Consider the following 16,033-nt stretch of genomic DNA (forward strand, 5'->3'; position numbering starts at 1 on the left):
TCGCTATTTATGCACTTCGCTAGCTAATTATGCACTTCTTTGTTTTATAAGAAAGTAAAGACAAGCAGTGCGCTTGATGGTTGCTTCAGGCAATCTAAAACCTTTCAAAAATACATTATTGAATGCTATTTGCGTGGTCCAAGATTTACGGTGTTCCCACACACGTAATGTTGATGGATTAACACATTACCATTATTCCATTTGGCAGTTGCCCTATTTAACTCATCTTTATTTTTACCTGCTGTGTAAAGATGACTTTCAGTAGATTTTACAAGTTAGTGCTCATGCTTCTCCTTAGTGAGAAAAGCCAGGTGGTCTTCTCCCTCCTACTCCAAATTGCCCTTCCCTCTTGCTGTTGTTTTTCAGAAAGAAACAATGATCATACCTGCTTGTCTTACAGACCAACTTGTGTTGTAGGCAAATTATTATTGATGGCTTACTTCACTTGGAGTATGTAATGATTAATAGAGCTGTTATCTCTGAAAAATTTGTCTTAGTTGTCAATGCTAGAGGTGCTAACAGAACTTAGACTGGTTTTTTTATTCTGAGTAACTCAGATAACTGAAGTTCCATCTTTTTGTAACTGCTGCAGTTTCACTCTATAGATTCAGTCTGTGAAAAGCTATTGTAGAGTTTTATAGATCAGAAAGAATCTGATTTTTCTGAAATTAAAAAAGCAGATAGGAGAAGATCCATTCATTACTCTTTCATGAATGTGAACAAATTAGCGCCTTCAAACTCCCTTTTTGAGTCTTCACTTCTTTCTAAGTGAAATGCTAGGAGTGCACTTCTAAGGCTTGCTAAGAACAGCTTAGAAACTTAAATTATTTTTTTTTTCTTTTGAAGACTAAGGCAGTGATTCTTAAGAGGTGGCAAGCCATGTACTCCTTAATCATCGATGTCGGGGAGAAGTTGCGCACTGTCTCTGATCCCGAGACCAACGCAGTTCTCCAGGAGGAGCTCAGCCAGTTACAGCAAAGTTGGGGGGACACTCAGGTTCAGCTGGAGAAGAAGAAGATGCATCTCAGCAGCACCCTACAGGTAGGTGATGCCCTCCCCAGGGAGGAGCAGCACCTGCTTCTCTGGTGTTGGGTCTCAGAGCTTCCCAGCCCCACAACCCCAGGGCTGAGCTCTGTAGCAACAAGGCAAATGCTCATCTGCTGCTTGCTGCAGAGGGGCTCTGCGAGAAGTTCCTGTCATGTGCCATCAGGGCTTGTAGGAAGGTAAAATTGTGGTCCCCTGATTCTCCAGAGGAAAATGGGGTTCGTATCCATTTGTTTCTACAATGGATGTTCCCGCTCTGATTGTTCTCATGCTCCCCATGGCCTGGAGCTCTCTCTTGCTTCAGGCTGTGAAGCCTGAGCTAAAATTTAGCTTAGAGGGAGTTAGCATGACTTGTTGCTCCTCCTGTTGTTGAACCTCTAAACAGAAAGGTAGGTCATATTTATTTCCTTAGAGTAATAAATTTGCTTTCATGCCTAGACAGCACATAGATATGTCTTCAGATTGAATACTATCATTGATACAATCCCCAAAAGCTATGCTAAAAGCCTCTCAGGTTGGACATAACAAAATTAGCAGAAATGCTCTGTAAGACAAACCTTCAATACAAGAGAGGGTGCAAGTTCTTCTGTAAATCCATGCACCAAATTCTTGTGGGTGGTACAGTGGATCAAAAAGAAAATCCAAATAATGAGAGCACATGATTATTAATTTCAGTGGGTTGAAGAGTCTATTTGGTAACATATCCATATGGTACAGTATGTCATGATAGAGTATCTTAACCTTTTATAACTTCCTTGGGTTTCCTTGAGCAGAATTGGGACTGCTGTGAAAAGCAAACTAAGGAATTAAAAAGCAGGCTGCAAGAGCTGAAAGAGAAAATAAAAGATCCACTTCCAGTTGAACATGAAGAGCTCTACAAAGCCAAGGAACACATTAAGGTATTGAACAGCCATATTGTATTTAAATAGATATAGTCGTCGCACAACACCTAATCCCCGTAAAATCAGTTTTGCCTCTTACCTGCTCTTCAGTGACACTGAATTCCTGTCCTTTATACCATACTGATTGCTGCCAATCTGCAAAGTCCAGCTGACCAAGAAGATTACAAGAATGCTAGTGTTTGGATTTTTTTTCCTGCTTCTTCTCCCTTTCCACAGTCTGAATTTATAACATAAGCAGTTCCTCAAACAAAAGGGAAAAAACTCCCTGGTCTCAGCTCAGTTGGCTGCTATCCTAGTGGTTGAATCTCCCTTTTTGTTTTCCAATCCATTTTGGACAAGGAGCTCCTCAGGCGAGAGACCTTGTAAGTCTACAGAGCGCCATGCACACCTGCAGGATCTGAGAATAATTAAAGAGAAGGAAAATTAAGAGTAAGGGAGTGGCAAAAGCCCTTGCAGCCCATAGTGTGCCATGAAAATTAAATGGCAAGCAAAGCATTTCCAAGGGATAGGAGACATTTTGTCTGGACTGGTCAGTCTTTCATCATCCTTTTATGAAGTGAATTGTTGACCTACGTCGTGGGAACAAATAAGCTTATTAATGAGCCAAGGCTTTGAACTCATTATCAGCTGTCTGAAATCTTCTTTGCGAGTGCTGGCTGCCTTTCCCACGGCAGCAGTCTTGCTATAGCCCTGAATTATTTGTGAGATGGCAGGACACAGCTTCTGCCTCTTACTCCAGTAAGAGAAATTCAGCCACAGAGGTGTCATGGTCCGACAGTGCCAGTGCAGTTGCTGCTCTTGGGTGTCACGTTATAATAAAATAAAGGGCCAAAATGGCATGAGGGAGAAGGGACATCCTTTCCTCTCCCTGCATTTCACTCTTCTGTGGAATAAAGCTGTTTTTCTCTGGACCTTATAGGAGGCTAGCAAAGTCCCATGAAATTCCATTGTGAGCTCCATTAATGCAGGGATTTGACCCTTGTTAAGATATATAAATGCATGTGTGGACATCTGTAGGAAGTAATTTGTTGTGAGCTCGGGTAAATTTTAGTCTCAGGTTTGTTTGGTTTTTTTCTTCCAGTGTTGAAGCAGATTAGATTAATTTTTTTTTATGATTTAGATAAGTGACTGGATCAAAAGACGTGTGAAAATGCTCGCAGGGCTTGAACCCAGCACACTTCTGATGCAAACACTCACTATTTTTTCCCTTTAAAATGAGACAGATTGGATCCTCTGTAAGAGCTTTTTTTTTGTTAGAGGAGCCAGTGACACTTGCCAGCAACCACCTTGCAAAATGGGACCTAATACATCGTGTGTAGCGTATCATGTTTCCTAGCTGCATGCAGTGGTGTCTCTGCTTTTTAGGTGACAGTTTTGACACTGGTAAGGAAAATGCATAACCTTGTTGCAAAGGGCAAGGGGAGTCAGGGGAACAAAGCAGAAGAGCAAGCGTGTTTCTGTGAATGAGCTGTTTAAAAGCTCCACATTTCTGACAAATCTGATGAAGTGCCTGTGAAATCATTCGTTAGAGAAGGGAACTAATTTTAGGTTTTTTTAGCATTTAAATAAATAGGTTGATATCGGAACAAACACAGGTGGAAAGCAACTTGGCCAAAATAGTAATTAAAACAAAACAAAACAAAACAAAACAACCTCAAAGCGGTGGGCATGTTCCTTCCAGGATGTGACACCCCAAACGCTGCCCTGGGGCATGGGGAGCTGCAGGGTGTCAGGCAGCCTTTCGGGCACTTTTGGATGCAGCGGAGGTTGCTGCCGCCCCAGTTAATGACCAGCAGCTCTGCCCTGGGCTCCACTGGGCTCCCAGTCAGGCCCTGAGCCAAATACCGGGGGACCCCGTCCGGTCCCGCCGGAGAGCGCGGCACTGCCGGCTGCACATTCCCCTCCTCTCCTCCCCCACAGGCCGGGCAGGGGATTAACGAGCAGGTTTGGAAACTAGAGAAGCTTAGTGCCAAGGCTTGTGCTGGGTGCGTTTCCATGCAGGAGCTGGAGCAGTCGCTGGCAGACTGGGCCCACAACATGAAGGAGCTGCGGGCCATGAAGGTGGAGCTGGCTCCCTGCATCCTCACCGAGGACATGATGGTGCTCGAGGAGCAAGTTGAACATTTGCACAGGCAGTGGGAAGAGCTCTGCTTGCGAGTAAGTCTTCTGTCTCCTCGGGGATTTGACAGCGGAATATTCACAGGGCCTGGCAGAAAAGGGGGAGCGGGTTAGCAGAGAGGATTTCTCTGGGGGTTGGCTCCCTTTCGCAGTCTTGGGTGGGGATGGGGCTTCTCCTGGTGCAGCTGACCAGGGCTGAAGTTTGCCCTTTGTTTCCTGGACACAGACTGCTGAGATATTTTTTTTTTTTTTAATTTTATTTTTTTTTGCAAACCCTTTGTCACTAGTGAGTGCCTGAATGGCACAGAGCTCAAATGCAGCTGTTTACTGTAATAGGTGGCTTTGTTCTGGGCTGCCAAAGGGAGGACGGGGCTGGTGGTGGGGAGAGGGATAAACACAGGAATTGCCTGAGGGCATGAAGCCGGGAAGGGAAGGGGGAGGTCTTTGCAATCTGATGTTAAAAAAAAAATGCCAGGAGAGTTGATAAAGAAACCTTAAATGTGTTTAAATACTGACTCCTCGGGTTTAAACACATTAAGAACTGACATGTCTTTTCTGTAGTAGTAAAATACTGTGAAACATTTGCATTCTTTGTGGCTTGTTGCTATATTACACTTAATTTAGTGCTGTATGTAAAGTTGCTGAGGGACATTTACCAGCAAAGTCACATGAACTTGATTCATTAGGTTATTATGCAGTTTCAATGTGTGTTTACTTTGCCCTGTTAACAGGATTGGAAACAGTAAAATACTTCGGGGTCTTAAGTTGCTCTGCATGGCTCTGCATGCCAGCAAGCCAAACTCTTGCCTCTCTTTACTCACAAGTCAATAGCTTTTATTTTAGTTTGTGAAGGAGGTATAGAAGCGAGTTAGTATTTCTTGTCTAACCCTTACTCGGACAAAGGTAAAGCAGTCTTGGTGGGAATATTTCCAGAGTAATGAACAGCTATGCTTATTTCACAAATTTTGATGTGACAAAATAGTTATTTGGGCTTATTTTTTGCATTGCAACAAGAAAGAAGAATTTCGTATCTTTGCCTTAAACTGGACTGTTAATCTACAACCAGTGTTTTCTCTGTTATTGTTTCTGAACTCTGAAAATAATCCCAGAGATTCTCTCCCCCTTCCTGAGAAATATAGGCCGTTATTTTTAAATAAAAATGCCTGAACCATTTTCCTAATGGAAATCTGTAGTTAAACCTATAAATGAGAGAATTTTGTTGTTTTTCCTTTTTTGGTGAACTGCTGATGCCTGCTGTTTCAGCTGTGGTGAACAGCCCTGAAGATTAAGCTATCTTTTGTATGTACCCCACTACGGTCTATCCAAGTAGTAATTTCCTGCAGTAATTTCAGATTTTATTCAAAATTTCTATTTTGATTTCCTGAGGGAACAACGTTTAGTTCAGTCTGTCTTGGAGAGAATAAAGGGGTGACATTAATGTGACTATGTTAGGCACACAAAAATCTGTAGTAGGAGGAATCCATTCAGTGCTGCAGCAAGGGACATACTGAAATGTTTGCACAGCCCTAATGAGCCTGCCGAGAGCCTGCAGTGATGCTCAGCGCTGGACACGAGCGTAGGAAAGCAGACTTCATTGGTTCTGCTGCTAACACAACTGCTTTGTTTTGGCTGTCAGATTAGAGAAGTCAAGATGTATTGTGTGAAGAAAAATCTGCAGTATAAATGCAGAGAGGTGAAAGCCTTTAGGAGCGAGATGTGACTGCAGCTGTCAGAGCCACAGGAGCAGGGCAGCCAGATGCCTGGACAGGGATACAAACACATTTAGTGAGCAGATGCACTCAAGGGATTAGCGTTTACATAGCTGCCCTTGCAAGGTACATGTAGGTCAAAGATTTAACTATTCATATCAGTGAGTATCCTGTCCTAATGAATGCTAGTGTACAGATTGGGCTTGGGCCTTTGTATTCTTTTAGCTCAGATTGCTGCTGCATCATGCTGTGGATGCAAAATGGAGCTGGTACCAGGGCAGCTGGTCTGAGGAGAGAGTGCTCAAAGCAATGGCTTGAAGGGCTTGTGTTCCTAGAAGCTTGTCTGGGATTTTTTGGCTCATTCCTCTCTTACCCCCAATCTATATTGCTTAACCAGCTAAAAGGTGCTTCCTGCTCTTAAAATCCTGCCTTGCCCTATGCTTAGCAAGCAAAAGTGGAGTCAGGATCATTTCAGGATTTAACAATGGTTTAACCGACATGCATAGTCTCCTCTTCCAATGACCAAGTTAACTTATCTCCGCACGTGGGAGATGCTGCAGGTGTTAGAGGAATGATGAGGAATTCATACATGTGAAGCTGAGGGTACAAGGGCATATCCCAGAGCAGAGGTCCTCTTAGGGAGACTCTGTGAGGTCCCTGGGGTCTCCAGGAGACTTCTTCCCATTGAGAACTTTGGAGATTTTTTTTCCCTGTGTCCCAAGACGGTGCTTTCAGCCTCATCTCTGTGCTTAGATCAGCATGAAGGATTTAGAAATCACTTTCATCTCCCCATCCTCTCCTTAAAAAAAGTCAGAATTTAAAGGACAAAAGCAATATAGTGGGTGATCTCTTGGTGCCTCCTGTTTTGATCCTGGTGTTACATGGAGTGGGTCCTGCTTCTGCACTACACACTTAAACTTCACTCTGAGGTACAAGATAGCATTAGAGATTAGTCTAGGAGAATCAGTAATGGAATTGTGAGGAGTCATACGCGGTATAAGGTGCATGTGAGATGTGAAGGGGGAATATTTCCTGCCATGGGGTGATATTTAGAGTGGCCGTTCGCAGCCACGGCAAGCAAAATGTCATACTCAGTCTTAACACAAAGTTTCTTGATGAGAGTGATGGGTTAGTTGTTTGTCTTGGGTTTTTTTGGTAGACCTTGTACCATTTTTCACTTCCGTTGTCCCGTGTATCTTAGTACAGGAATCAATCGAAGTAGATAAATGAATACGAATATATATTTTAAGACCGCTAGGCTAGAAATAAGAGTGACCCTGCTTCTTTCTGAGATGTTGGAGCAGTGATACTAGCTTTGCTGATTCAGGCCGCATCAGACCTTAATTTCTCTATCTAGACAATTTGTTTATCAGTCCTGGCAAATGTAACTTTGAGGAAAAAAATCCGTAGTTTTCAATAAAAAGGAGATTCTTGATGCTGATTTTTTCTGGAAGTTCTCCAAGAACTGGTGAGGAAATGTAAAAAAAAAAAGAGGGAGGTTTTTGTAGAGGTAAAATAATTGCAGTCAGTAGTTGCAAAGTTATTCTTACAGTTGCAGAAAAATAAGAACTTACCTAGGTGTTATTTCTCTTGTGTTATACATAAGACTGGAGTAAATAGTATGTAGTAATTACATATTTTATATTCCTTCTTTGTTCGACATTTTAAGGTTTTCACTGAGTAATATTTAAATTGTTATATAAGCTCATTATTTGTAAAGCTGTCACTCAGTTTAATTCTTCTGAGGGAGAGAATCTGGTGTTTGCTAGTCAACTTTTGGCCCTGCTATCCAAAATAAGATGTAATAACAATCTGCTTGCTAGCTTTGAAAAGAGAGCTAGAGGTATTTGATAACTGCTCCTGCAAAATGGAATATGATAAAATGCAGACTAGAAATTAGAAGGGTCATAATTGCTGATTTCCTTCCTGAGAAAGATGTTAGCAGCAGTAAACATGTGTGCTTATCCATAGGTGTCTCTGCGTAAGCAGGAGATCGAGGACAGGCTCAATGCCTGGATTGTGTTCAATGAGAAGAATAAGGAGCTGTGCTCCTGGCTGGTACAAATGGAAAGCAAAGTATTGCAGACTGCAGATGTTAGCATTGAAGACATGATAGACAAATTGCAGAAGGTAATGTAGTAATGCCACTTTTCTTCAATTGCGCTGTGATAGCTCGTTATAGAGACACCATTTCTCATTTCTGCCTTGCCTCTCGGAAGCAATATGTGATATAAAACCAGCACGTGCAGGCTTTTGTGAGAGGATGAGCTTTTCTAGCATCAGCTCTTATCTTCTTGATGTTCAGACGTGGAGCATAATGCAAAACAGAAATGCCACCTGACTGCATTTAGGCACGGAGTGTGATGTATGTGAGTGGTGGTGGTGGGGATCTGGCTTGTTGGAGTGTTGGGCACACGTGCACATACAGCACTGCTCAGAGCTTTCCCTGATGGGGATCAGTAGTGTCGTGGGAGTGTCTCACTGCTTTCACCACCTCCACCTGTGTCAATGGTTACAAAACTGGTAATCAAAGGGCAAAGAAAAGATTGAAGGACGGGATAGGTCTTAGGCCAGGCAAACAAAAAGTTACCACAACCAAAATTAAAACCTGATTCTGCCCTTTCTCTGTGGTAGTCAGTGCAGTTAGTGCTTTATAATACTTTCACATTAGCTTGATTTTAAACAGGACCATTATTTTGCTGCAGTGTTCTTCCCCAGGGCTTAAAGGTCTCGATATCTAATCCAAGATCTCCTCTGGGTAAGAATACTGGCAAAATAAAGCCACCCTACCGTTAAATTTGGGTTCTTTTGAGGTAGCTTGATTGAAAAATTACATTAAATTAGGAAAGCAGAGACAAAATTAGAACCTTAAACTGCTATTTTTAGGAGTGCTTACTCCTGACACTTGCAAATCTTTAAGCTGCGTATTTTTTCATAGTGGCTTCGTTGTAAGAGTGCTTTTCCATTGAAGGGGGTTTTTGTTTTGTTTTAAGTGAGAGAGTTGTACATGCTTATGTAGAAACCCCAGCCATCGCAAGCGGAACCTGACTTCACATCACACACCTGGGAAAAGAAACAGATAGTTTTGTTTTGGTTTTGTTGTTTTGTTTTGCCCAGGAATTAAGCAATGTTTGTGTATATTTAGCAGGATTGCATGGAAGAAATAAACCTGTTCAGTGAAAATAAGCTTCACTTGAAGCAAATGGGTGATCAGCTAATCAAGGCTAGCAACAAGAGCCGAGTTGCAGAAATTGGTGATAAACTCAACAAAATCAATGATCGCTGGCAGCATCTCTTTGATGTCATTGGAGCACGGTAAGAAAATGATTTTCAATGTCTTATTTGAGATAAAAGTCAGAGGCGGGTGTCCTTGACCATCAGAAACAGACTGACACGACTCTTCAGTTCTGTTGAAATTTATTATTGAGAGTCAAATTAAACTGAAGTTAATGCTTTTTTGTTATGACTTGTTGCTGTATTATGACACCAAATGTCTTAATTTATCTGATGGTAGAGGGCAGGGTGTAAGAATTCATATCAAATATAATTTTAATCATGGGAGCTACGTAAAAGGAAGAGTCAAAATGATTTCTCTCTTGTATGTGTTGAATTGCAACTGAATTTTAAGGCAGTATGGTAGAAGTTCATTTGGGCTATTTAGGAGAGCCTCCTGTTCTAAGACAAGCCTGTATTTCCTCCTATGTCTGAACACAAAGAATTTGAGAATAGATTCCTGGCCTGTGTCTGTAGACAGTCAGATTTATATAATGATAATGTTCTTGTTTTACATTCAAAAGTGCATGAAATTTCATTTAATATTAGTGCTGTTTCTTTACTCAGTCTCTTTCCTAAAAACAACTGGAAGACCATACCATGAATTTATTTTTTAAAATCAGGATCTTCTGCATAATGGAAATGGAAAATATTATCAGTTGAAATTAAAACAAAAACCTGCACAGTCTAGGCAATGACCTCTTCTTAAAGGATTAAACATCTTTATTATACTTGACAGAGTTAAGAACATCATGATCGTTTTAGTATTTAGTCTTACTGAGACGATCCCATTTCACTATTATCTCTGAGTTTCTACCGCATCTTGGGAGGAGGATGCTGGGCTGGTCTCACCGGCTGCCCGTGTTTATAGTAATTCAGAAATAATAAGGCTAAAGCCAAATTACTATTGCTCTTAAACTTCTCTCCCGAGGTTTTGTTTTGCCTGTAACCCCCCCTCTCTGGGCCCTCAGAACTTGCTCAGTTAACATTTGGGACAGATAAGGTGGGTGGTTGTGCTGTGACAATGTAGTGCTAAGTGGGCTGGATCTTAATCAGGAATGGGATCTGAATTGATGATGACACATGAGCCGTGAATAATTAAGCAGAAGCTGCCTTCTTAAGATCTAACACTCTGCAGATAGTCTTGCAGTGGTTGTCTCAAGATGTCTTTGTATTTGATCTGGTGTAGGAAAGAAAGCTTCACTTTTTTAACAGCACTTTTTCTGTTCCCATCTTATGGTAACGTGTCACTTTTAAAGTACTTTTATGATAATTTGTGTTCTGTGTGTGAGTTTTGAATTGTAGCAATTTTTAAATACAGACTAAAATGCACTATTTTAAAACTGAGGGAAATACAGCACACTTCTAGTAATCTTTAGGAAAATATGCTAAAGAACTGATGGGGTATTTAGAGAGAGATTTAGCAGTCTTATTCAAGGTAGACAACAGAGCACCTGTTTGTGTACCTGGGATGTCTTAAATCTTTACCTTCAGACAAGTGTATGGTGGTGCTTCGAGGTACTTTAATGCGGATTTGTCTAGAGCATCAATTTAACTCCTAGTATTGAATATCTAAGTGGATATTGCAGCTGCTGGGGAGTTGATGTGACGCTTTATGATTGTGCCTGTGTGTTCTTAATCCCAGAAGGTCTGGAACATGCCAGCTTCTACTTGTGATTTCCACCAGTTTTGTGCTCAGGACCAGGGTAATGAACTGAAAGGACCTGACAAAATGTGATTTTAAGCAGCTCCCTCAGTGGTCCAAGGTTATCAGGCAGCCCAGTGGGCTCTGCTGGTCCTCTTGGACTTAATACTAACACAGGTTCAGGATATTGCAGTGTTCTGCAGCATGGGTGTAGCACATCTCCTCTCTCACCTAATCTGCCTTGCTTGGGCTTGGCTCACAGCTCAGCTGTTCTCAGCTGCTCAGTCATAAATAACCACCAGGCTAGACACTCACAATAGAATCTGAGTATGGTCCTAAGAGCTTTTTTTCCCTGTTTATAACCTTCCAACTTTCCATTTCAGGATCGCTGCTATAGTGGTGGCTTGCCACTGAGATTTGAATTCTGAAGGAATTAAATTAGAGTTCAGTTGACTGAAGTTTCCAGCTCACTCACAGGTTTGCTATGGGGCACTCCAGAAGAGGCTCCTCCTGTGTTTCTGGGTAGCTTCTCTTAAGCTCAGGCGATGGGGAGGTGGCAGCAGTTCTACCAATGACAGATGTGGTACTAGTTGGGCCTCTTCATGGGGGAGCGGAGCAGAGCAAGGAGCCTTGGGCTGGAGGCGAGGTGACCTGTGAGCGTGGGTTGTGGTGCCCCATGGTGATAGACTGTCTCATTCCTTTTCAGTTTGCTTTTACAAAAACTTTTTTTAAAAAAAAATTGTATTTAAGCTGTGTTGAAAGAGCATATGAGAATAGAGTGATGGCAAAATTTGTGTTGGCCTTCTTGCATGAAGGCATCGCAATCCAGTCATCCTCACGTGATCTCAAACATCAGCCATCACCACCTTCATTCAGTGGGTGGGATGGGTTGGCTCCATGGAGGTTGGAGCCTGTAGGGCATGGTATGGGGGCAGGGCATGCAGGGCACCCACTGCTACCTGGAGGGAGAGAGACAACAGCGCTGCACAACTGCTGCCATGGCAGCATACCCAGATGTAGCCCTTTTTATTGGGCACTGCTTCATTTCTTGGGGAAGATAAAAGGAACGGAGGAGATGCTTCAGGGCAGGATTGCCAGAGGGCTGTGAGGGTTGGAGGCAGTTGAGGTAGGAGAATGCTACCTGGAGGGAAATTATTAATTTCAGCTGTGACAGGGAGGCAATCTTGTCTTGCTCCTGAAAAAACTACTTGTAGGAACTTATTTTCACAGCACCTCCATGAAATGAGGTGGTTTTGCTGCTGGCTGTTCATATCAGTAGCTGCAGCAAGTAAGTTGAAGTGAAAATTTTCTGAGTTTTTGGGTGCCGAGTCTGCAACTGCTTGAAGCTGTTTTTTGACAAGTGTTAACAACTTCAGCACTTCCTGTTAAACACATAACGAGGTGCTGCCTTTGTTTGTACTTGTGGGTGCACCACAGCCTGCTGCACCACTTCCCTGGCCCCCAGTGACTGTCCAGCACAAGGGCAAGGACCAAATGTTGCATTGTCTTTGTGGCAGGCCAGGACTTGAGCACTAAGTGAACTACAGAGCCATGCACTGAGTAGGAGGAGAAAATGTACATTCAATAGCTGCGTGTTCGAAGCCAGTCCTCTGTTCTGGGCGCTGAATCTCTCTAGTAGACAAGCACTTCATGATGCTGCAGTTAAACAGTGTTAAATAACCGCTATCCACAAAGGAGTCTAATTGAGATGTATAGCCAATTTCAGTTCTGTGGTTTCTAATGTCTCCATGGCTGACGCTGCAATCTGAGTAACATTTTACCTTTTCTGTAGTGCAATGTATGGCTGTGTGATAGCAACATGAAACCAAACCAGTCTCAAGCCAATGTATCAATACAGAGCATTCCTTCTGATAGCTTATTTCACCTTTTTAAACCAATAAACGTCCTGGGACAGATGGGCAAATTAGGTGAGCTCTGAATTTAGTCCTTGAAGTGATTCTCTTAGTTCATGGTGACAAGCTCAGATTTGCCATATGGCTACACTTGCGGGACTTAACACTTTCATTATATGCCTATGCTCGGCTTGTGTGGTGACAAAAGCTTTGCCACATGTGTTGCAGCCAGAGGGTGACTTGGTGCAAACTTGGAAAAGTCTCAAAATGTTAATTCTCATGGGATAAAGTAACCATCAAGACATTAGCATGCCTGGAAAAGAGAACAAATGAATTTCTGTTCAGCTCGGAGGATACTCTTACCAGAGGAGGTTCTTGTGCTGAAGTCTCTGTTGATAGAGTGGGAATACAAACATAGTAACAGGCAGAAAGGGAGCATTGTGCTGACTGTAAAAGTGGACACAGAAAATCTCTTGCTTTTGTTCTCTTGTCACCAGCCCCATAGCAGCAGTCTGCCACAGTAAACCACTGCATGCTTGCACGTGCACCCAAGTGAAGGCCTGAAACAGTAGTAGAAGGAGTGCACAGGCTGCATGCAGGTGGTAGACAGCCAAAAACCCACAGAGTGGGATTTACATCCCCAGCATGCTCTGGAGGAGCACTCCCCGGCCATGCATTAACTGGCAAGAATTGCCAAGGAGCTATGTTGTGCACAGCCATGTTGCTTGATGTCCTTCCCTGGCCCATCCACCACTGATACTAACTCCACGCTTTGCTTCCCAGCCCAGCGGGGAAGTGTTTGCCTTCTGCGCTGCTGTTTGCATACTGCCTGCTGGCAGACTGAAGGAGCACCCACATGTCATGGGAGGGTGTCTGCGCTGCCTGGGGTTGTGCAAAGCGTTTGGGTGGTGCTTGAGCCTTCATTAAAGCCACCAGCTTCATCAGGGGCTGCGTCTGGCAGTTTTGGGTCTGCAGACCAGTCTCTACAGTAACAAACGTTGCATTTCTGTACCTCGGGGCATCCTGCGGCTCTTCCCACTGCCGCTAAGCTATGGAAGGAGGATGACATTTCTCAGCTGCTCTGGCTGCGGGCACACTGTGTTTTCTTACTTTGGTGGGTCTGGTCTGTGTTTTCAGCCTTGTGGAGAAAGGCACATTTTTTGTGTATGTAGCAAAGGTTTAAATGACTGTGACCTTTAATGCGAGCATGAAAATACAGGGAAGCCAGCAAGGCCAAATGTGCCTTCTCATTCTTTTAAATGTGAATCCTTGACAACTAGGTCTTTTCCCCATGTTCACAAGCTGCCACAAGTCCTTATTGCAGGGTCCAGGAATCTTAAACTGCCATGATTAAAGTCAGCCCCTTCCATCCCACATCAGACTTGGAAGATTCAAGGTGTTTTCAGCTGGTTTCCTGCATACCTCAGCTGAAATTCCCAAACAGCCTGAAACTGCTGAGATTGCAGTAAAATGGGAGGGAGTTGGAAGTTCTCCACCACGTTGTGCTGTGCAGGGACTCCACGGAGGTTTTATTGGGGAGCTCCAGTGAGCCACTGCTATGTGCTTTCCCCTTCCTCCCTGCATCATCACTGCAGCCGGGAAGCTCAGATAGCTGCTCCGGCAGCAGCAGGCCCCAGCTTGGTAGGTATGGGAAGCAAGCAAGTTCATACTACCTCTCAGCTGGTCTCGCTGTTTATTTTCCACCACATTGCTTACCCCTTGGCAGGGCAGACCGTTGGGCACCACGTGTTGGTGTCCTGTCCTACCCTGTCGCAGCTGCGGCAGGGCAGCCCACAGTCAGTGTGGGTGCACTGCAAGTTCAAAGGTCTTTTCAAATCGCTGCAGATCAGTATTGCATGGCAAGGAAAGCAAAGTATGCTGCAGGGAGGCCCCCAGGTAAACAATACAGCCATGTTCAGCGGAATTATACTGGTTTGTGGGAGTATCATTGTAAAATCTCATTCATTTATTATTTTGGTGCAAAAAATCTCGACAGTTGAAATCTCACTTGCAAAGTGCCTGCTTGCTTTCTGTGTTCTCTGAGCTCCCTGTCCTTTAGGGATTACGCTTCTCTTTGGTGCAAAAGCTGTGACAGAATTCATTATCGTATCAGGCAGGATGGTTGAGCTTATTTCGGTTATGCAATGTGTGCCGAGGTGTGGTGGGAGCAGGGGGAGCTGGCGGTGCAACGGGAGCCCTTGTCTTCTGCACGCTGTTGTCATTCCCTGCATCTGCCTGTAAAGCTGGGAGGGTTATTTCCTTGTTTTCTCAGCTCTACCATTTTGAATGCGTTTTTGAACCTCCCCGGACCATCATCAGGTTAAACTGTCAAGGTGACTGGGTGTGATTTACCTGTGCAAATGTGTGAAGCCCTCTCACGGTGTAAGATTTCTTCCCAGGCACTTTTTATCCTGCCGTGTATTGAATATGAGTGATTGGCAAGCCAATACAGGTCTGCGGAAGATTACCTGTATGCTGAAAAACCTTTGATTTCAAAATCATTCCTTGCATTTTTGATGGGATTATCATAGCTTCTTTATTCTTTTCCTGATACTGGCTGGGTGGGGAGTGACTTTGAATCCAAGGTTCTCCGGCTTCCGCCTTTTTTTCCCACCCCGTGATCTCTGGCAGTCATAACACATAGAAATCATGACAGTGTGTTTTTCCACAAACGAATGGTATCATAAATGAAGATTAGAGGTTATTTTGTCCTCCAACGTAACAGGCTACTTGCACTGGAGGCCTTCCGCCTGCACTGGAAGGTTAAAGAGAGGACAGGTTAGTGTGTGGGAGATTTAATTCGTACTTAAATACCTGGGATATAATGGTAAAGGCGAGAAAGAAGAACGCAGGGGAAGTAAGGATACATCTGTGTGCGTGGTGCCTGCGCGTGGATATACGTTTTCTCGGATTTTTGGGTTGGCTTCAAATTGACTGTGCTGTAAATTGTCTGGGTCTGAGGCTCCAGTCCCTCTTTTGCACAAGAAATGAGCACCGCATCTACCTTTTTCGGTACTGAAGCCTCCAGCTCGCAACCTTTTTGTCGCCAGCCGCGGGCAGCCGCTCAGCGTGCGCTTCTTCGCGTGCTAATTCTCTTGTGTCAGAATAAAGCTCTTGTGGTTTTGTTCTGAGGAGGGATGCGGCCGTTTGCCAGGTAAAATACCCACCCAAAATGTAGGGGTTAAAACTGGGGAAAGCTACCGTGTCTCCCCAGCTCGGGGTGTTCGGGGAGGAGGAGGATGGGGCGAGACTCCCCCCCACGCAGGATGCTAAAGCAGCGAATAAATAGGGCATCTGTGGAGGAGGGGTTTCACTCGCCTGCGGTGGCCCCCCAGCCGGTCCCCCTTGCAGCTTGGGATTTGCAAGCTGAGGAATGGTTTTTTCTTACGAACCGTAAGTGCCATGTTGGTAAAGCGGCTGGGGGTTCGGTCGCGGTGGGTTTTGTTCGCGAAGGCATGGCTGGCGCAGCAGGACCGGCTGGCCTTGGGC

General features: G+C 43.9%; 1 protein-coding gene across 1 annotated transcript in view; it reads left to right on the plus strand.

The window, feature by feature from the left end:
* Nucleotides 1-846: 846 nt before the first annotated feature.
* LOC104157964 (nesprin-2-like) overlaps nucleotides 847-16,033 on the plus strand; it is a gene marked incomplete at both ends in the record, with an annotated part of 38,090 nt that continues 22,903 nt past the window's right edge. The window contains 5 exons of the mRNA XM_009695516.1: nucleotides 847-1,041; nucleotides 1,818-1,943; nucleotides 3,948-4,103; nucleotides 7,745-7,903; nucleotides 8,922-9,088. Of these exons, the coding sequence (XP_009693818.1) occupies nucleotides 847-1,041; nucleotides 1,818-1,943; nucleotides 3,948-4,103; nucleotides 7,745-7,903; nucleotides 8,922-9,088 (803 nt within the window). The remainder of the gene's footprint in view (nucleotides 1,042-1,817; nucleotides 1,944-3,947; nucleotides 4,104-7,744; nucleotides 7,904-8,921; nucleotides 9,089-16,033) is intronic.

This window comes from Cariama cristata, unplaced genomic scaffold (assembly GCF_000690535.1).
Source record: "Cariama cristata isolate BGI_N322 unplaced genomic scaffold, ASM69053v1 scaffold830, whole genome shotgun sequence".
Taxonomy (NCBI): Eukaryota; Metazoa; Chordata; class Aves; order Cariamiformes; family Cariamidae; genus Cariama; species Cariama cristata.